The sequence below is a fragment of the Taudactylus pleione genome, unplaced genomic scaffold (genome assembly GCF_031769625.1).
Source record: "Taudactylus pleione unplaced genomic scaffold, aTauple2 ptg000412l, whole genome shotgun sequence".
In the NCBI taxonomy this organism is placed as follows: domain Eukaryota; kingdom Metazoa; phylum Chordata; class Amphibia; order Anura; family Myobatrachidae; genus Taudactylus; species Taudactylus pleione.
The window spans coordinates 70,231-92,280 of NW_028284814.1; the positions used below are offsets into that span (position 1 = coordinate 70,231).

General features: G+C 46.1%; 1 protein-coding gene across 1 annotated transcript in view; it reads right to left on the reverse strand.

The window, feature by feature from the left end:
• Nucleotides 1–2,952: 2,952 nt before the first annotated feature.
• The window catches only part of LOC148506255 (ficolin-1-B-like), a 28,218-nt gene continuing 9,120 nt past the window's right edge, over nt 2,953–22,050 (reverse strand). The window contains exons 5-10 of the mRNA XM_088447039.1: nt 18,972–19,010; nt 15,161–15,202; nt 10,373–10,500; nt 10,158–10,287; nt 6,823–6,957; nt 2,953–3,349 (exon numbers count right to left, since the gene is read on the reverse strand). Of these exons, the coding sequence (XP_088303165.1) occupies nt 3,066–3,349; nt 6,823–6,957; nt 10,158–10,287; nt 10,373–10,500; nt 15,161–15,202; nt 18,972–19,010 (758 nt within the window). The 3' untranslated portion in view covers nt 2,953–3,065. The remainder of the gene's footprint in view (nt 3,350–6,822; nt 6,958–10,157; nt 10,288–10,372; nt 10,501–15,160; nt 15,203–18,971; nt 19,011–22,050) is intronic.

Here is a 22,050-nt window from a genome sequence, read left to right on the forward strand (position 1 = left end):
GACAGGAAGTCTCCAACTCCTGTTTATTATAGAAAGACTTTAACTCTGCAACTCGCCTAATCAAAGTCCCCCAAGAAAAGTCTTAAAAGCATCCCTTAACACCGGAACTGGGGCTGAATCACAATTAAGCTCCAAAATTTCTTCCACGCCTCCTCCAGCTCAGAGCCTCCACCCATACGGGTCAACCAGAATGGATTCATTTTCCAGAATGATTGACCACGTTGACAACCCAGATCTAAACTAATTACTAATGGGGGAGTGGTCCGAGATTCCTCTAGATTCATAGCGCACTGACTGAACTCTAGGCAGCATATCTCGGGTGAGCAGTGCCTGGTTTGATCCGAGAGAACATAAGGTGCGTATACGTGAAACAGGAATACTATCTCGTAGTTGGATGCCTTGTCCTCCAAGCATCAACCAAGCCCGGCCACATAAGCCGAAAACCTATTACCCTGTGATGTATTACTAGTGTGTGCTTTACACTGTATATCCTGTGCTTGGTCTAAAACATTATTGAAATCCCCAACACATAATGTAGATGATCCTGGTGACAGAGCCACTTTTTTAAAAACTTCATGGGAATAAGGAGGGCTGTATATATAGTGCCAAAAGTAAAATTGACATATTATTTTAGTGTTCATTCTACATCTAGCCCTAAACCTAACTATATAAAATGGACTCAATATTATCACAGTGTCAACATTCTGTCCATTCTACAAAAAAAAAAAAAAAAAACCCAACTTAATCAGCCTGTCTCAAATGATCATTTTGGCTTGCATATATCGTCAAACTCACCATTTGTACCATGAGCCAATTTCATCCAAACTTTCACGTTTTCTCTGTGAAACCTGCCCTCCAGCCCCTGGTGGAGAACCCAGCTCCTGCTGAGAGCAGGGTAATATGGGATGAGCTTTGGAAGACTTTACAGACTGATGAACCAGATGTGTTCCTCACTATTTAATCTCCTGGAAAAGTTTGTGTTGAGGAGCCCTCATGCGGATCTACTGATAATGGGAATTTTCCCAGGTTTGTCCCTGATTTCGATGAAGAATATCCTCCATGCTTGGTCCTTTGCTGCACAGAAATGATCCCATGTAAGAAGGGAGCATGCACAGAACCACCTCGATTCATAATGTTAACTAACACCTTGGCATTGAAAACTGCTTTTGCTTTTCCCAACGGACACTGACATTTTGAAACCACTAGGGTTTATTAAGCAGCCTCAGGTCCAAGCCGTCAGTCAGTTTTAGGTTATTGTGTGTTGTGCTTTGATCTTTCCTGTGCCTACTCTGAACCTCATTTACAGTTTAACATCAAAATTATTGGCCAAGAGTAGACACAAGAAATGCATCCGGGCAGTTGCGTTGTTACACGTGTGTTCTCTGTTGCATGTTCCTAAGATACTGTGGGCCTCATTTATCAACGAGTTTTTTATCACTCAAAATGAGTGATAAAACTCATTGTGTATGATAAAAGGTGCTCCAGCCAATCAGCTCCCAACTGTCATCTGTTTGAAAAATGACAGTTGGGAGCTGATTGGCTGGAGCACCACTTATCATATACAGTGAGTTTTATCACTCATTTTGAGTGATAAAAAACTCGTTGATAAATGAGGCCCTGTATCTTTACGCCAGAACTTATGAATGCATAACAGATATGCCTCCTACGCCATGGCGTAACTAGGGGGGGGGGGGGGGACGAGCAGGGCATGAGCTCTGGGCGCTGTGTTGGATCCGGCGGGGGTTTTGTATTCTCCGCATATGCTTATCCAGGCGCAAGGGGCCATATCTGCATTCCTACGCATAACTCAATATACAGCTACACTCTATGGCACATGCATAATGTGAGTATGCATTTTTATGTGCCACAAGCGGCGGCTTATGTCTAAATCAGGCCTTGTTGCTGACCATAGCTTCTCTATAGCCCGTGCTGAACTTGTTGTTTGACCACAGCTTGCTAGAGCTGCTATTCTCTTCATCAGAGATACACACTAATACCCCTTTTACACCAACCTAAAAATCCCAGGTTGGTGAGCATCAACTGGGATTTTTCTCTGTGTAAATGGATCCACCCGGGTCCAAGGACCTGGGGATCCAACTTGGGTACTTTGCAGGGTTGGCCACTGGTAGTTCCCGTGCCACCCTGTAGTGTAAATAGCGCGATCCGGGTCATCATCTCCAAGCGTCCACTGCAACGCCGGAAGAACCGGGTCACTGCAGACCCGGCTCTGGTGTGAACGGTGCCGACTTGGGAATATCCAGGGTCGGCGCCACAGTATGAAAGGGGTAAGTTCTGGGTCTGATCCGGATTGGAAGCCCCACGCACAGTTAAGGCAGGTCAGACCTCACTTAGAAATTGCTTACTTCAGTGCACGCTATGAGGCCTCAGTCTGCGTATGATATCGCAGTGACTAATTTATGCACACCCCTGCAACGTACTGGCACGTCTGCATTCGGTCGACCACCCACAAACGGCACTTCCTGTCAATCACTCTGCAATGGGTCTGCGTAGCCTCGGTGATTGCAGTCCCGATCCCAATGGCTAGGTCACACACTGCAATGAATACGAACGGCAGAACGCAACAATTGGCCATTTGCGTGCGTATTAGCAGCTGCATAACAAGCTGAATCAGGCCCGGAGAAAAATTATTGACTACGGTTAGGGGGCGATTCACTTGGGCCCCCATAGAGAAGCTAGACCCGTATATATTGTACTTCTTCCTAATGTAGCTCAGTTGCTGACAAATATACCAGGTGCTCTGCTGGCACCGATGGGCAGATGTTACAAACATGGACCCATGTTCCTCTAGGGTTCTATGCCTCATAATATATGTGCATTCTTGAAACTGTGTATGCCTGCCTGTGGTTACTCCATAGTGTACAGGAATATATACGCAAGTGCAGCTTGTGCCAATATATTTTTAGTTTTTATTTATTTTAATAGCTGCTTAAATTGCCACCAATGAAAAAAAATTAAAAAGTATAACATTCTTAATTTTAATACACAATTTCAAACTTGGATCTTCGCCACTAAAATAGCCCCTAGATTTAGTATACACGTCATTATCACGCAGCTCCATGTATAGTGTCTGTTCCCGTTATCTGCTTGAATGAAGGTCTAATCTTCATTTCCGAAAACTTGTAGGAGTAAGTGTAACCTCTCCCAGTACTCCAGTTGATCCCATCGGCATAACTGGCATGCTGTCCCTGCAGATACAGGCCGTTCAGGTTTGAGAGGTGGCAGTTGTTGTACCACCAGCCTCCTTTGTATGTGGAAGAACATTTGGCCGCAGTTGAGTCAGCGTCCTTTGTAGAAAATGGCATGTTGTAATGAGTAACCATGGAATTACCTGATAAAATAACAAATGATCAGATGTGCAGTTAGGGCATACTTGCCTACCTGAAAATCAGGTGCCGCTCCCGACCTCCCGGGAAGGCAGGCAATCCTCCCAGCTGCCGTTTACCTCCTATCCCCCCCCCCCCCGCAATTACCTTTGAAACCCCCACAGCAGGGGGCCGGTGACGCGATTCACACTGAATGGCATCATTTTGGCCCCATCGGCATTGTGTAGCAGGGCGGGGCCAAAATGATGCAATTGTGTGGCCCTGCCCCCCGCCCCAAAAAGTATTTGTAGTCTGGCCGGCCCCGCCTCCTTGTGCTGACCACGCCCCCTGCCATGCCGATCTGCCTGCTCCCTCCCAGGAAAAGGGCAGCCAGAAAGTTGGCAAGCCTGAGTTAGGGCCTGATTCGTTACCGGTCGCAACTGCAAAGTAATACAGATGTGTATAAGGTAAAGGGGGCATCCTTAGGTTAGGCTGTGACGGCATTGTTGCGATTGCAATCAGCATATTTTCACAGTGAGACTGCGTGCGTAATCGCTGCTGCGATCGCAATAGCGATCCTTACTGAATCAGGCCCTTATGCCCCTATTATGCACTGGCACTGAGAGCTATCTATATCAGTATCTTAAAAATGATTAATTTAGTTGAAACAAAAGATATAGGGGGCGCTCCGTAGTGCATTAAAGTTTTATTTCCAAAAATCATGTCTTGTGACAACACTACTCCAGACCCCACACTGCCCTCCCGGACCGTGGTGTGTGACTGTGCACCTCATGCACAGACACGATCCAATGTGTGCTGCAAGCAGGGGCAAACGCAGGAATTTTAAAGGGGGGTTTCTATTTACGTATATATATAATATAGAAGCAAATATGTGGTGACAGCGCCAATGAGAATTATACCAATATATTCACTTAATATAACACCTAGGGTCTTCTAAAAAAAAATTCCTAAACTGCATGTAACTCAACCGCCCACAGGGCCCAAACATAAGGGCGTCAGCTCAAGTCAAAAATAAATTTGTACTGGTTGTAGTACTAAAAGCATAAACATAGATAAATGAATTTGATTATAAGGCGACTTGGCAGGTTGATAATTTATATAAGAAAGTGCCTGAATAATTTAAATAATAAAACACATGAAAAAACACACAATAAAAATATATATATGAAAATCTGTGTATATGTGTAAAATATTGAAAACAACAATATATAGCTATATAAAGTGCAAGTGCCTGTACCTCAATAATGTCTACGAAGTGATATAGAATTGATTTTACCAGTGCAAATAATGTGAAAAACAACACAATATAGATATTAAAAATAAAGAATATTTAATAAATTTAGTAAAAAGGAAGTCAATCCGCAAGGCATATAAAATAGTCACATGTTATGCCTTTAAAACATAGTACATAGATAATAGATATAAAATGCAATTAAAAAAGGGGAACTTGCTTATCTGTATAAAAAATGCAATAGTTCATGTGGCAGGATACACAGGCACCGATGCGTTTCGTCTGCCTAGGACTTCATAAAGGGACGAAACGCGTTGGGTCCTGTGTATCCTAAACACACACATACAGTGCATTACACATACACTTACCTGGCAGCAGCTTCGGGTTGTAGAGATGGGGATGGGACCTGACACTTTCATTAGGCTCCTCCCCCTAATAGCAAACTGCTGCGATTCGTGGGTCAATCGGGAGAGGGTGGGGCCAAATGATGCAATTCTAATGGAATTGCATCATATTGGCTCTGCCTCCTCCCGATTGACCCGCGAATCACGCCATTTTGCTGCGAGGGGGGCGGGGCTTAATAATATGGCACTCGCTCGTCTTGTCTGTCAGGGGGGGTTCTGGGTACTCAATCCCCCCCCCCTCCGTGCACTACTGGCTGCAAGCACAAATCATCTAATGACATTTGGCCTCATATACATGTAAAAATGTGCACTAAACCATAGCAATGGCACACTTTCTTTCCCTTGAGGTCATTTACGAGGTTCACTCAATGCAACTTGGTTTTGCACCCGGGTGACTAGCTGCATACGTCAGGGTGCACACCTGCCTCCCACAAACAACTGTACAATGTACAAGTGTTCCTAGGTTTGATGACTGGGTGGAACATAGGTATATTTATAATGGGTGCGGGGTGTGCAGTGCATATGGGGCACGCACTGCACACCCTGCACTTACCTTGTGCCAGCAAGTGGGTCCCTCCTCCTCCGCAGCGCCATCTTCCCAGTGACATCTTCGGGAAGATGGTGCCGCACACTGAAAGCAAAGACTTTGGCACTGTGCCAGAGCCTTTGCTCTCTCGTGGGCATGCACCATCTTTCCAAATATTGGGAAGATGACACGCGAAGAGGGAGGGATCCGCTTGCCGGCACAAAGTAAGGTGTGGGATTTGGGAGGGGGCCCGCTGCTCAGAGGATGGGGCTCGCTGCACACAGACCCCCTTTGGTGTTAATACACTCCTGTGTGGGAAATATTTGAACAGATGCACTGTGCAACAGTGTAAATGTCACATCAAACCTCCTAACCCCATTAGATCCACCCGTGACAGGAGAGGGGTGTACCCGTTTGAGGAGGTCATCCCAAGATAAAATATTTGCATCACATGATTGGCTTACATCTTACCCTGGGATGACTACCTCAGCACCACCACAGCCAAACATGTGCACCACCACAGCCACATGTGCACCACCACAGCCAGGCGTGCACCACTGCTACAAACTAACGGCCACACTGTAATAAATATTACAGTGTTTTCCTACCTGGGTATAAACTGTACAATGTGTGACCCAGTGACGGAATGCAATGTAACAATACATTGAGCTCGCCATGCAGTACACATTACACAATCCGGAGAATGACAGCATGATATATCGTTACATACTGCATGTAACAGCGTGATGTCGTTCCTTGCATCATACTATCTGCTGTACTACATGCGTAAATGCTATTGCAATCAAAGTTGCAATCCATAATGAATCCGGCCCAATGTGTACCCATCTTTACAGTAAAGTGCTCCACAATGTTGTGGATTAAGCTGGCCACACATCTAAAGATTATCTGTCCAACCAGCCAACTAGTTGATTTTTTGGAATGAAAATCTGGTAAGGTATGAAAGCAAATGACAATCAGCAATTTGCTCCCAAATGCTGGAAAATGGACAAAAATTGTTGTTTGAACAAATTGTTTAGATCAAACATTTAACAAACTTGTCTGAATGACCATTTTCATCTGTTTTCTGGTATTTAGGAGCAAATTGCTGATCATCATTTACTCTCATACATTACCAGATTTTCATTCCAACCAATCAACTAGTTGGCTGGTTGGATGTAAGTTGGTCTAGTGTGTGGCCAGCTTTAGACAGCACTGTAAGCAACAGCTCAGATGTGGCAGTCCCCAGTTGAGACTGAGCTGTCCTTCATCAGTATGGACAATAGTGTCTGCTTGTCATGTTGCTGAGCAATGTCTTACCTGCATTGCCCTCTTTGAAGTCTCCAAGTAATAGTTTATACTTCTCATCCTCTCCCAATACCTGGAAGGATGCATACTTGGCAAAATGCTTTGTGTTCTCAAAGTCTTGCAGATCAATTCGCAGTTCCCAGGTGCCTAAGAAGAGATGTAATACAGAATGATAAATGATGAAGGCAGGAGGCACAGCTAGGGAGGGAGGGGGTGTAGATGGGCACCTGCCCCAGGTGACGGATAGGGGGTCTGCCAGCGAGGGGAGCCGGAGACGCGATCATGGGTGACCGGGGCTAAGGATGGCCATTGGTTGCTTAACCATTGATGGTACCATTGATGGTTAACCACGATGGCGTGTAACCATAGGCATGAAACTATCCATGGTTTTGCCAACCGATGGTCAGCCCTGCTCTATTGGGCAGTGGGCCAATCAGATTTGGGGTCAGGTGTTCACAGGTCATGCTGGGGGGTGGAGCTATGCTTCATGTCCTGGTGCCAAGTAGGAAAAAAATAAAACATTATGGGTCTCTGTGCCATTGATTGCGGAGAAACACTGGATCTCCACCATCGATGGCAAAACAATTGGCCATCGGTGGTTAACCATCGCTGTTTGGTAATCATCGATGGCCATCCTTAACCCGGAAGGTACTACCGCAGATGATTGAAAATGTCGCCTCCTTGCACCAGCCCTGAAGTGGGCACCTCTTCACTGTCCTAGTTTACATATGCAGCCATGTGTACACAGTAATTGCCCCTCAGCGCAGCCCCCCACTCTGAGCCCCCCTGGTTGCTCCTTGTCGTGGACTGACACGTCGGCGACTGAGAGTGCAACATTTTTTGTCAGTTGCAAAGTGAGTTACTCACTGTCAGACCCCTGCTTGGGGCCTGGGGGTAATGCACTGCAGTGATTGAGGTGACAAGATACAATGTTTAAACGCCAGGGGAATAATCATCCTTATGGCTGAGAAACAGTTTTACAGGCAATTTGAAACCGCCAAAATTCGCAAAGGTTTCAAATTATTAACAAGGTAAATAGGCTTATATTAAAACAAGATCCCTATAAGTTGAAGCCAAGACCACAGAGTCCATAATGCTGTTTGAGTTCAAGACATTAAGAGGGTACGTTCTATCTAAGCTTGGAGAGAGAGAAAGTACCAACCAATCAGCTTCTCTCAGGCTGTGTTTGAAAAATGACAGTTAGGAGCTGATTGGTTGGTTCTTTATCTCTCTCCACTCTGTCTCTCTCCAAACTTTGATAAATCTCCCCCTGAATCTTATACATGCCAAACCGAAAGTTAACTGCGCTGCAAGGATTTTATACAAGGCAGAGGAATAGAGATAATAAATTCATGTTTTTGTCGTTACTGTTAATAAACAGATTTCATAACCTCTTTTATACTGATCACAAGTTCAATATGCCTATTATGTGTATACAATATATATGTCAAACGTTGGCCATATAATATGCACAGATACAAGGTCTAAATGTTCGTGTTTAGTCTCTGAGTTGCATCAATGGCCACCAAGAATGCCACAAGAAATTGTGGGGCCAGTACAAATAAAACACTTCCACCTCCACTTGCTCCAAAATTCCACCATATGCTAGTAATAGTTTCCACATGCTCCAAAATGACCTCAAATGCTCAAATACCCATCAGACCTCCCCACATGCCCATCAGACCTCCCCCCATGCCCATCAGACCTTCCCCCATGCCCATCAGACCTCCTCCATGCTTACCAGTCCTTCCTACATGCCCTTCAGACCTTCCAACATGCCCTTCAGACCTCACCACATGCCCATCAGACCTCCCCACATGCCCATCAGACCTTCCCCATACTTAGCAGTCCATCCTACATGCCCATCAGTCCTCCTGACATGCCCATTAGAAATCTAACCTCAAATTCCCCTCTAGCATTTTGCAGAATGCCTAAATTAATGGGGACCATTGTGATCTTTCAAGACATACATTTCAAAGATGACAATCATCAGTCTATGGCCTTCAACAAATATAGCAAGGAATTTTCCTACTCACACCGAGGGAAATGAAACAAAGTGGGAGCCCTGTTACATAACTCTTTGCTTTTTGAACTGTCTTCTTCCCAGACAGATGAATAAGGATGATCTATAATCCAAACAGGTAATCTGGGAAATATATGATATGCACCATTTTTTCCTGCACCTTATTTGCTATACTATTCAAACTCCATAAGGGCCTAGTTCTGGTAGGCAGGAACTTCAATGCAGTTCTAAATCAGATTTTCGATAGATTCCACAAATTGGGCCCACCCATTCCCAAACAAAAACTATTAACAAACACCTGAAGATGCTCTTAAACCTTCCCCATGCCTGATTTCTCTTTGCCTGCTCAAGATTAGATAAGCGTTCAAGTAATCGCCACGCAGATCAAGGCTCAACACGAACACTTTAACCAGCTTTCCCATTCATTTCAATGGAGTTGTGTGCTACATGTACAAACTTGCTTAAATGAATGCAAAAAATATAAATATTAATTGACATGCATGGTGCTCCCAGTTTTATTCATTTGTTTTTCCACCATCACTAGAGATTCAATTAATCTTTACTGATGTGTGATCAGTCTAGACAGTTTAGCACTAGCCAATCGCATCACAGCTGGCAAGGAAAACTGCTCGTGATTGGTTGAACAGCTAAGGGAGTCCCAGTCAATTCAACTCACTGGCATTTTGCAGTGGGGCCCTAGTGGTGCAGTGTGCACTGACTATTGTGTTTGCAGTCACATCTGGGGTGTATTAAGAGAGGAGGGGCTTGTGTTCTCTCCCCGGCTGCAGTCAGCGAACTGACAGCAGCAGTAGACTCCGGGCACTAGAGTGTGCCCAGCGTCTACTGCGCATGAGCAGGTCACTGGAAAAATAGCGTGGCAGCCATTTTCCCAGTGATTTCCTACTGCGCAAAACGCTGGGAAAATGGCAGCGGCGGTCATTATCCAGGCGTTTTCTGTAGCGCTACTCTGGGACTTCGGAGAGGTAAGTATAAAAAAAAATATATGGCTGCACTCATTATAAATACGCCCCTGAGTCACATGGAACCACCCTGACTTGTGAAGGGGTCGTTGGTATGTATGTAATGCTCTGTGCGATTCTGAGTTGCGGGTATGGAAAGGAAAGCCTATTTCTGACGGATCTCTAGTATCTAGCATGGAGAATGGTGCAAGTGAAGCCCCATCATTTGCAATATGTATTATAAATTGAGGATTTTCATCACAATTGTAAACACAAACTAACCAAACGCCAGGCATCACAAAAATACAATGCACGTTTCAGCAAAATCTTTGCTTTAGACTAAATTCTACCAAATTGAATGTTACCGGATGATGTCAGAATGTGCAGATTGTCATTTCCCAGCCAGAACTCATTCAGGCGGCTGCCAAACCCTTTCTTGTAGGAATTCCAATCCCGAAAAAAGTCCACTGAGCCGTCCCAGCGCCTCTGGAACACCTGTAGTCACAGCGGAGGTTACAGCATTGTTATAGCGACTTGTAATAGGGTGACGATGATTGTGGTTGGTGTGGTGGTCACTTACTATCCAGCCTCCTCCGTCTGTATGCAGGTCACACAGAACTTTCATGGCCTTCCGGCCACTTGGGTATATCGTGTGCCAGTCACTTAGTGTCTCACCCTGGTCTAGTAGTTCCTTACAGTTTCTTGCAGCTGAAAGGCAAGATTTATGTACATGTTATTTGATGTGTATGGTCTGTGCATGTCATCACTTCATAAATATAATGACAAGGAAATTCATTCAAAATGACGCTATACTTTGCTTGCTTAAGGAGTACATTTAAAAGTTAAGTTATGAAAAAGCAAAATATAGGTTTTCTAAAAATATCCAACTGCCACTTAACTAAATAAGAAAAAGTACAGAGGGCATTATCCAGACCCGGTCGCTAGATGCGTACGCTCACACTGAGCGTATGCAAATTTTCCAAATTGACGTCCTGGGATGCGATCGCTCGCCAAGGCATAAGCACACCCACTTTGGCTGTGCGAGCGATCGCTCTGCGTATGCAGACACCCCTTAGCGTATGTAGAGACGCCCACTGGCACACGTCATCTCCAGTAAGTGTATTAAAACATTGATACATCGAGGACCATCGGTAGTGATCGCAGCGCTTGTGGTTGCCTTACCCTACCGCAAGCTCTGCGAGCATTTCAGTGTAAAAAAAAGCCAAGTGACGTGTACTATGACGCTGCCTGTTAATTATGCACGCCTCTGAAACGGCATTGAAACACTCAGGCACGCCTGCGTTCGCATCTCCAACCCCCCATTATTACAGGACTGCCCCTGTTACCACCCACAAATGGCCTCTCCTGTCACTCATTACACTGGGCTGTCTTTGCAGGGCGAGCGAGCGGTATGCGATCGCAGTGAGCAGTTCACGCACGCGCAGAACGAAGAGTGCGCCTGCACGTACGCCGAACATTGGGCCCCTTGCGAGCGCACGCATGTAGCGAACGGGCCTGAATCAGGCCCAGAGTTTCTTGTTTATTAAAAAAATAGGGTTGAAAATATAAAGTTTAAATGTTGATGTATGAAACCAATGTAAAATCATGTATTTAATATTAATACACTCTTGATAGATTATTTGTTTGTAGTCTTCTTGTCAATCTCATTGGCCACAAAACAAAAAATGTTCCAACTACATAAACGGTCTATGTCTATGGTTTATTTTGTTCTAGAGTTTTACAGTATGTTATTTCAGTTAAACTGATTATATTTGAAGAAGTTAAAATTGTTTGGTGGTGCATTGCTAAATATGTTGATTGTCTGAAACATTTGAGAAGAAGGTTGAAGCATATGAATGAAATATGTCATTGACTAAAGATAAATTGGTAATTTGAGATTGAACAAGTTCGGAAAGAGTGAGCAGGTGGACGTGAGCTAATATTGGTCATTAATTGCTTTGTAAAGACTTGATTTTGGTTTATATATGACATTTATATAAATGTTTTAGCATTAACATTTTTTTAGATCTAGTATTTATTTTTTATTGTAATTAAAGCACTAAGTTGAATATTGAAATGTTTTCCTGTATACGCTTGAGCTGTTAGCTGTTATACACTGGAGACATGCTCATTTAAAAAGTGAACATGGATAAGTATAGTGAAGTAGTTAATTAGTGTGTAAATATTAGGATAATGCAAATAAAATATATTATTTGTGTTTTACTGATATTTGAGGGGGTGGTTGAGTTTTATTACAAGGAAATAGGAACATTTTTTTTTTCCTATGTCTCCTTATATTGAACTCATACGGGGTAATGTATTAAGTTTTGATGCTAATTATTGATACTTTTAGTGAGTAGAGGGAGGAAATAGGAGGTGGAGTAATTTGGAACTGAGGTTTAATTATTTATTAATAATTTTTTTGTTTATTTGGTTTCTATTAACCAAAGAGTTAAAGGTTTGATCATACAGTTGTGCCTTGAAGTTCCTACAGATATAAATTATATCAAAGAGATTTTTAGCATAAATCATTGACGATCAGTTAATATGAACGGAAGATGATAATTTTGGGTTAAACACCCAAAAACATCATAGGGGGTATAACACCCGTGGAAACACCCAACGCCCATTGGTTATCATAAATATTAATAGAGCTGTAAGTTAAGTGCTGCTTATGTTATTTGTTGCTTACTGTGAGGTTTGTACAGGGCCGGCTCCAGGGTTATTCGCGCCCTGTGCCGGCCGGGTGTACCGCGCTCGGCGACCGGAAAATGGGGTGTGGCCTAATTACCATAGGCCTCGCCCCTTAAGTGACGTTATTTGGGGGCGTGCCCGCCTGGAACGCCTCCCGTGTAACATCACGCTGGGGGGAGCCCAACACTCGTCACTAGCTGGGCTTCCCCCAGCCCTCTCCCAGCACTGATTGGATGCCGCGCGCATGCGTATACAGCATCCATTCAGCCTCCAGGGTCCGGCACCGCCACACAGCTGCGGCGGTGGGGGTACCCAACCTCCCAACAGACCACCCGTGGGCCACTTCAGCCCACGGGTGGAACAGCGGGACAGTGCTGTCCCGCTGAAATTGATATGTTGGGGAGGGGTGCGCCCTCTATGGGGTAGCGCCCCTGTTCGACCGCACTGGTCGAACACCCCAAGAGCCGGCCTGGGTTTGTACTCCCCCACATACAAGGTCTGGGGAGACCCTGGGGACAGCGCGCGCAGCTTCTGGAAGAAGTTCTGCAGCAGCCCGCATGCTAGGGAAAGACCATGTGCCGGGCTGAGAAGAGGGGAGCGTGAGACACTGACCAGTATAAATGGCAGTTAAAGGGACTGTGCGGGTGCTGGCAGGGTTAGACAGCAGTTCCCCCTGGAGTGTTCACCTCTGACTACACATGGCTGTTGGCTCCGGCGGCGTCTAAACTGAAGAGAGTGACGCCAGTGAGGGCTTGGCTGGGAAGACACTCCCCTATAGGACGCTGGATGGCTGTGTCACCTGGAACCTCCCCAGGGCTGTGGTGAACAGCGGCAGGCAGGGCTGTCGTGGGGTGACGGACAGCTCTAAGCCGCATCGCAGGCAGTGAGAAGGAGGGAGCTGACCGTAGCCACCCCTCAGAGAGGCGGAGCTACAGGGTATGTGCCTGGCATAGGCTTGAGGTTTCTTTCCCCTGCCATAAGAAGCTGTAACATATCTTCAATTGGTGAATATAGAGTTTAAGGCAGGGAAGACAAGACTGCAGCAACTAGGTGGTGAGAGACTTGCTTATGTTGATATTAATCACCTTCAGTTTAACTTCAGGAGAAGTCTTATATAAGGGAGAGAGATTTGACCAATTCAGGATCTAAAATTCTGTATTAACACGTCTATCTATCAACATAGAAGCTCAAATAGGGTGGAGTCGGGGGAGAATGATAGGATAAACCTTATACCAAGATATATATACACCGGTGTGTGTGGTGGAGCACAAATTACTATTTGAGTCGGACTCCATGGGCGGAATTCAATTGTTTTCGCGGCCCGGAACTCCCGTCTAAAGTGACAGGAGATCGCGGGCCGCTATTCAATTGTTCCAGCTTTTCGCGCTGATCGTGCCCAAAGTGGTCGGGTTTAGCCGCGTAAAGCAGCTAATCCCGACCAAAGTGCTGGGCGCGATCGCGAAAAGTGCCGTTTGGGCGCCCAAACAGGTCACTTTTCGACGATTTCAGCTTGCACCCCTCTGGGGCTGTGAGCTGAAATGGAGCGCTGTCAGCTGATCGCGCCCGACAGGAGCAACAATTGAATAGCTCCATCGGGCGCGATGGGGGCTGGAAACAATTGAATTCCGCCCCTTGTGTTATATAATCTTTATACTAAAAGTGTTTAGAAGAAACAGCATAAAAAAATGTTGACTGCATTTAAGCCTGTATTTGCCTAAGATCGCCTTTACAGGTTCGATGTTTCATCAGTTATCCGATGTTATCATTGCGGTGGAGAATATCAAAGTAACTTGTTAAAATCGAGGATTCTTTAGGACAGAGGTGGGGAACCTCCTGGCCGGGGTCCTTATAAGGCTCTCGGTATCATTTGGTCGGCCCCCAGAGCTTTTCTCTGCCAGCCTCATCTGGCTAGCAGTGTGCCTAGAATGGCACCCTGCAGCCAGAATCTATGCAGCAGTGCCACCTGGAGAGTCCTTAGGACACTTCAGACGGTCACACCGCTGCCCTTACAGCTCCCCGGAGCATCCTCAGGATGCTCCGGGCATTGCTGTAATCACCAGCGATTGTGGCCCCGCCCCCATGTGACATCACGCGGAGGGGGCATGGCCTAGACCAGGCCAGCAAATAATGTTATATTCTGTATATCAAAATGGTCCTCGGCAGAAAAAAGGTTCCCCACCCCTGCTTTAGGACATAATCTGACATTAAAGCAACATTGTATATTTTGTAAACGCATCACTACAAAAGGGATCATCAGAGCTGAGGACTTTTATCTTTCCTGTCAGGAGCTTAGCACTAAGTAACACAGAACTAGTTCCGCACAACTAAGTTTAACCAAGCGATTACAGTACTAAGGAAGGAGTCATTGAGTGTCAGGGTTAAACCACTGAACTTACAGTATGAACTGCTATTACAATGGACACTTTAACTACTCTGGGACGCTATTATAAGTATCCAGTGCCATTTTAATACAATTGTATTAACTATATACTTCTGCATGTTCATTTTTAATGATTTATTCTATGGTTGTATTGAAATGAAAAATTGGCTTGTATGTACAAATCTTATGCATATGGTTATTTCAATGTGATATTCCCATCTGTTAAACTGTCTATATAAAATATAAATATTTCTTTTTTTTACTCATAGCTACTGCCGTTATACATTCACTTACCTTTGTTAGGCACAGGAAATCCTGTTGTAGTCGTTCCGATTCCTGGAAAAAAAGAGGAAAGAGTAAAGGTATAATTTATTCCTCGATAATTCCACATTATAGTGTTATACTTTATGCAATAGGTTTGGGCTTACCCAAACGGGCCCAATTTGAATCCATATCTAGCTTGGGTGGAGGCACTAGTAGTTGGTTAAGATACTCCATATCAATAGACTTTGGGGTAAAACGGTGGGCTACAGGGGGCGCTTCTATTAATTTATGGGAATTTAGCTCCTGGGCTAAGTGCCCAGGAGCTATTTAGTTACATCCGACGACTAGCCTCGAGGCTGCACTTATCGTGGATTTCTGCTTGCATCCTCCTGAGGTGTGAGCAGAAATCCGCCTTCAGTAGGGCTTCGGGGCTAGTCGGAACTTCACAGCTGCACTGCGCCTGGCACTTAGCGTGGGAGCTGCAGCGTAACGCAACTAAACCCGAGCATTCCAGCAGGAAAATATGGCCATCGCGGGAAGCAATTGAATTGCTCCCAGGCAATCAGCCTGGGAGCTAAATTCCAGCATATGAATTATATCGCCCCCCAGGGTTGGACTGGCCCACAGGGGTACAGGGGTAATCCCCGGTGGGCCCTACTGCCAGAGGGCCCACCCCCCTACTCTAGGTAACAGGTTCCAGACCTCAAATCATACATTGTTACTCCATTTTATGGTCAGTTACCTGGTGGAGTAGTACCACTGATCAGCATGGGTGCTTGGCTCCTTTCTATAGAAACTACAACCAAATTTGCCTATTGGTTAGCCAAGCATCTCTGGTTGCTGGCCATACCCTCTCTGGGGTCTGGCCACACCCCTTAAGCATGGGCCCCTACCACTGCATTCCCCCAGTGAGCCCTTTATGCCCCTGTCCGACACTGTTGCCCCCCCCCCCCCCCCACAGATTGGATGTATTTGGAGTTTGACACTAGATGGTGGTTTTGGATAAAACATATGTATGGTGGAAAGTAGGAGTTAATTTGTAAAATAAAAGAAAAATATTTAGGTGTCACACATTGTTGTTGAAATCTAGTCTTCATTCTAGCACCCTGCACCTGTCACAACCCGTGTAGTTCCTCTTTCCTGCCTGGGGTATCTCTCTCTGCTCTGGTGCTTCTAGCACACGCTGGTCTGAATATCAGAAGTTTGTTGCATCAGTTGAGTGTGCTAGAAGCACCAGAGCAGAGAGCAACACCTCAGGCAGGAAAGAGGAACTGCACTGGTTGTGACAGGTGCAGGGTGATAGAATGAACACTTGAAGTCCTACATGAAGCAACAAATACATGCATCAGTGGCAAACGCAGGATTTCTAAAGGGGGGTTTCCAAATGCTTGATTTTAGAGTGAGTGTGGCTAGTCCATGACGAGGGTAAAATTAGCACTTAACCAGCTTTAATATGCGTCATACAAAGTGTATTGTGTGTCATAATTCCAGCATGTACAGGACCAGCGATCACAGTAACCATTATATGTGTCATACAAAGTATATTGTGTGTCATAATTCCAGCATGTACAGGACCAGCGATCACAGTAACCCATTATATGTGTCATACAAAGTATATTGTGTGTTATAATTCCAGCATATACAGGACCAGCGATCACAATAAGCCATTAAATGCGACAGTAGGGCCATCCTGCCTAAGCTGAATGTTTTTATTTTAGATGTGGGCACCAGTCCAGAGTATTAGAGCAAGTCCGGGAGTCTGGGAGCAACCTAGCACTGCCCTGGACATATATGTACATATTGGGCTCCATAGCAGCACATCCCTAACAGTGAATGTTTTCCTGATCTCCTAGTTGGTGCACAGGTTATTTATTACTGGCTGATACATGTTAAAAGATCCACAGGTGGTGCTAATTATTTCATTTGTGATACTGAGAAGAACATGCAGCACTTGTAAAATTCTATTATATTACTATTTCTATTGTAGTCATGGTGTGGGCTGGGGAGGGGGGGTTCCCAGGCAGACGGAACCCCCCCTGCGTTTGCCTATGTGCATTGTAAAGGAAATGTAATTACGAAAAAAGAGCATGAGTATACTTTTAGAAGTTAATGTAAGATGGATAGATATCACATATTTTTAACACGTTTCTCTCTTTAAATTTACTATGCTACTTTTGTAGGGAAAGTTATTCCACTAGGATTTTATTGTGATAAGACGCGGGCCGGGGGCCCCGGTACTTTCGGGGGGTGTGGGCTAATCGCGGGAGTTGTGACCACACCCCTTAGAAAAAAAAAGGAAACAATTATTTGCAGAGCTGAGGAGGGGGGCGCTGTGAGCCCATCAGCCATGGGGAAATCTGGGGGGGGAGCGCAATCAGGGGTTGGAGAGGACCCAGGCCCCTCCATCAAGCCCGGGCAATTAGTTCCCGCTCCCCGCCCTCCTCTCGGCACCCCTGATAAGGAGGCCCGGACATGGCTGCCTATAGGATCAGCAGGTCAATGCATGTTGTCGTATGCAGCAACTTGGATTACAGCTTCAGGAACTTTATTTGATTGTCAACCATATACTTAGCAGAAAAGTTGTCAGAAAGATGATCAATTAAATTCACAGTTTTGATAGAGCATTATCTCAGATGTCTGGCTTTCAGTCCCGTTCCAAGTGCATCTTTCTTTTTCCCTCATGTATGTTACCCTTGATGCTCCTTAGGGAATTCTTTAATTGTAGAAGCTGATTTGTCCATTAGAATGTTGCTTGAGAGCAACAGAGAAAGGAATATGCTCATTGATTGTTCATTTTAATGGAAGCCGGAAGCCATATTAGATCGCACAGGGTTAATGTTAGAAGTATGATAATGTCTGGATAAGGTGTGTCTGAGGAGAAATCCTGTGTGAAAAAGTTGTGTTATCATGTTTGTGTTATTTTACTATGCTACTACAGACGTGTCCTTTCTTACTGCCAGCTCAGAGCGCCAGGTCCCGTGCGAGCGTCTTTCTTGCTGAAATTGAGCGTTTTGTTCGCATAGATATAACAACTGGGAACGACAATGTCTGGTTACACTGCTCAATTTGATGTGCAACATTTGTACATCTGTGTGGCACTGAGTCTGAATCTGTGTAAAATGGGCTCCGATGCAAGTGGTCGCGTCTTTTTCCTCACACCAAGTTTCGTTGTGCTTCATCTTTGACTTTGTACATGTGTAAAACCAATTCTTTTGAGTATGAGAAGGTGTTAGATGGCAGGGACTGGGACAAGGGGTTGAGACACCCAGGCTTGTGCCCTTATATTAGCCAGAGGGCAGAGCCGGACTGGGCATCTGGCACTACTGGCAAGTGCCAGAAGGGTCGATGACCTGATGGCCGAGCCATTCCTGCCTCCCGGCGCACTGCTTGGCCGGGATACTGAAAGTCAGGGGCGTGCCAGGCCCCCATAACTGGCAGCACGCCCCAGTTGGCTTTAATCACGCCCCCATAAGGTGAGGCCACACCCCTTTTTGCGCGATCGCGCTTTGATGCTGATCAAGAGCCCCAGTCCGTCCCTGCCAGAGGGCATGTCCCAACTTCATTGATAGCCCTGATATGGGATCTGGCTGTTAATTCTTTGATATGTGAGGTCACAATTATACTGAAGCTGTGAACTACGTAACGCTGTATTTTATGTATAGATGCCTTAGTGAAAACTATTCTGAAAAAAGAAGGCACTCAAAAAAAATCCCTCTACCTGGTTGCAATGGTTGGTTAGTGGTGAAGACTCGCTCTTATACTGTACATTCATGAGTGTGTCTAAATTATTCTATTTATGAAAAGACGGTCCGTAATATTTACACTGCGGATTATTACTCACCATACAAAGTTTGAGCTATGCCAGCATCACCTTTATCTCCTGTTGTGAAGAAAAAATATAAGAGTCTGTTATTGGTATGTGTTGGTGTTAATTACTGTTAGATATAGGCTTCCAATGGACTAAACCAGTCTACCCTAGTACACTACTAGTTATATGCCGACCTATGCACTACTGCTGCGACAGCAAACAACTGTGCAGATATTACTGCAATAAAGTACGTTTATGATGGGATTGGGAAAATATTTGCCCTTGACTTGGGTTTTGTATATTTTTTGTCAACATTCATCATGAGAACGTCGACATGTAGGATTTCAACATTGACCATTTCCACAATCACTGTGTCAACACTAATGAAATGACGACATAATTAGAATGTCGACAGACAGTGTCCCAGTGCAGCGGTCACCTACCTGGTAGCGGGTCTCCTGCGGCGTCTTCTGGGTCTGACAGTCAGGGGAATGGTGACTTCCAGCTGGCATCCTACATTTCCGGCAGCGAGTAACGCTAACCCTTACCTTCCCCCTCATACCGAACTCTCCCCTCCTGCAGCCTAACCCTCCCTTCCTGCAGCCCATCCCTAACCTCCCACAGACTAACCCTCCCTTCCCGCAGCCTATCCCTAACCTCCCGCAGCCTAACCCTCCCTTCCTGCAGCCCATCCCTAACCTCCCGCAGCCTAACCCTCCCTTCCTGCAGCCTATCCCTAACCTCCCGCAGCCTAACCCTCCCTTCCCGCAGCCTATCCCTAACCTCCCACAGACTAACCCTAACCTCCCGCAGCCTAACCCTCCCTTCCCGCAGCCTATCCCTAACCTCCCACAGACTAACCCTAACCCTCCCCTTCTTTACCAGTTCCTCATAATTAGGAATTAGTCTCCCAATATAATGGCGATCCACCTGTCTTTTCTCCATCTCCTATAAGCTGGTGAGTATTTTTGTGAATAGCTGGACAAGGAATACCCTGAAAATGTGCCCTCTCCACCACTTTCTAGCATTACAATAAATAAAGTCTTGTTGGCTCCCTGATCTACATAACAAGACGCACCCTTTTTCCATACTCCAATGGAAATGACCGCACTCAAATTCCTCCCATCAAAGGCGCATTAACGCCCAAGGAGGCCCCTGTGCAGAGGGCTCCCTCCTTTGCACAGCAGAGCCCCCCCAAGCCCCACATCTTACCTTGTGCTGGCAAGCGGGTCCCTCCTACTACAAGGCGCCGTCTTCCAAGTGATATTCGGAAAGATGGCGCATGCGTATAAGAGAAGATGCCACTGGGATGGGAAAAATGACGCCGCTGATGTTGAGGGACCCGCTTGCCGGCATAAGGTAAGTATACTGTGGGTGCAGGGTGTGTGGTTCGAGGCCCCCCTGGACACAGGGGCCCATCTCTGCTCCTCTGCTCTGTAAATCTAAGGGGCCCATTTATTAAGGATCGCATTTTGCAATGCGATCAGGGCATGCAGTACCGCCCATGATCGCATTGCAAAATGCGATCATACCGGCCGAATGTATGACCCGGCACATGCAGGGAGATGGGCTCCGAAAAGAGCCCGTCCCTGCGATGTGGCCGGAGCGCATTCCGGGCTGCTGCGCATGCGCAGTTCCGAGGACTGCACATAAGAGGCGCCCATTGCCGGCGGAGGGATCTGGAAGATCCCTCCGCCGGCTGAAATGCGGTGAGTGCCCATAGGACACAGCGGCTGACGCTATCTTCAGATAGCGTTAGCTGCTGGGGTCAATATCGGGAATGCTTCGCACTTCAGCCGGCGGAGGGAGGTATATATTGATACATTTGGCAGCATCGCATCCCCCATAGAAACCTATGGGGGAGGCGGCTGCCGGCGGCAATGGAGGGATCGCAGCAGGTATGCGGTCCCTCCTTCATACATTCGGGGGATACTTAGTATTTGAGGTAAACCCCAGAAAACAGGTGTTTTCGGGGAATTTACCTCAAATGCACTTTGATAAATGGGCCCCTAAGCGCCTTAGCAGGATTCTAGGCTCATGTCCACAAGTTAATGCACATTTTGGCTCCAAAGCTGTATCTGTGCTAGCCACAGAGCCGGATTAAGGGGGACACAGTACCTGTCTAAGGGAGCCCCTTCGGCTGGAGCACAGTGCTGCAGCAGCCACTGGGCACTAGGACCCAGTGGCTCTCCACGAAGGTACAACCTCCAACATGCTCAAGCGGGCCACACCGTCGCATCTTCCTGACCAGAGAGGGCCAGAGGATTGGGGACGTGCTTAAGTGCTACCCCGAAGGCTTAATCCAGCTCTGGTTGGCCAGCAGCTGTTTTACTCTTTAAAACTGAAATAAATGTAGGAACTTGGGTGGTGGGTCTGTGTTTTTAATTATCCAGAAGGGTTTGTGGTAAAAAAAACAAAGATTGGGGTCTGTTTACTATAGGAGCCAGCAGAGAGCCCAGAGTCGTGGTCATACAGTGAGGCAACACCGGATTTCTCAAACAGGGATCTGCATTGTAAAGTGCCCAGGGCCTCCGAGACATCAGTTGGGCCCCAGTACTAGAGAGGGGGCGTGGTCAAATGTGGAGTCGTACTAATGTTATTACTAGGGTTGACACATAGATGAGAAAGCTTGGTGGGTTTATCTGGACTGGAAACATGGCATACCTACTAAGAATTTAGAAGGTTGCATCCAACACACGTGCTACCCAAATCTAATCAGTAATTGCATTTTTATTACAGGTGGTGCAAGTTTATTTGAGACAAAAGGCACGTGACTCCACTCCAGATGTGTCCTCATACACTATTGCCGCAGTCGCACCAAACAGTCCTTCTCGGTCTCGTAAGACTCTCCTTGCACCAAGTTGCTATGCTACACCACTCGAGTGACCTGTGTCTCGCGCCCAGGGCCGCCATCAGTGGGAACTGCTGGCACTAGAGTCCCGAGCCTGACAGAGAGGGGGGCTCTGGTGGCAGTAGTGTAGATTGGTGCCAGGTCGCCAGCTGGTTGCAGGTGGGCGCACTGGCAGGCTGCCATAGACAGACCGTACCAGCTGCATTATGAAATTGGTGCCGTCCGCAAGCCAGTCGGAGCTCGCGGACTGGCAGCTAATCA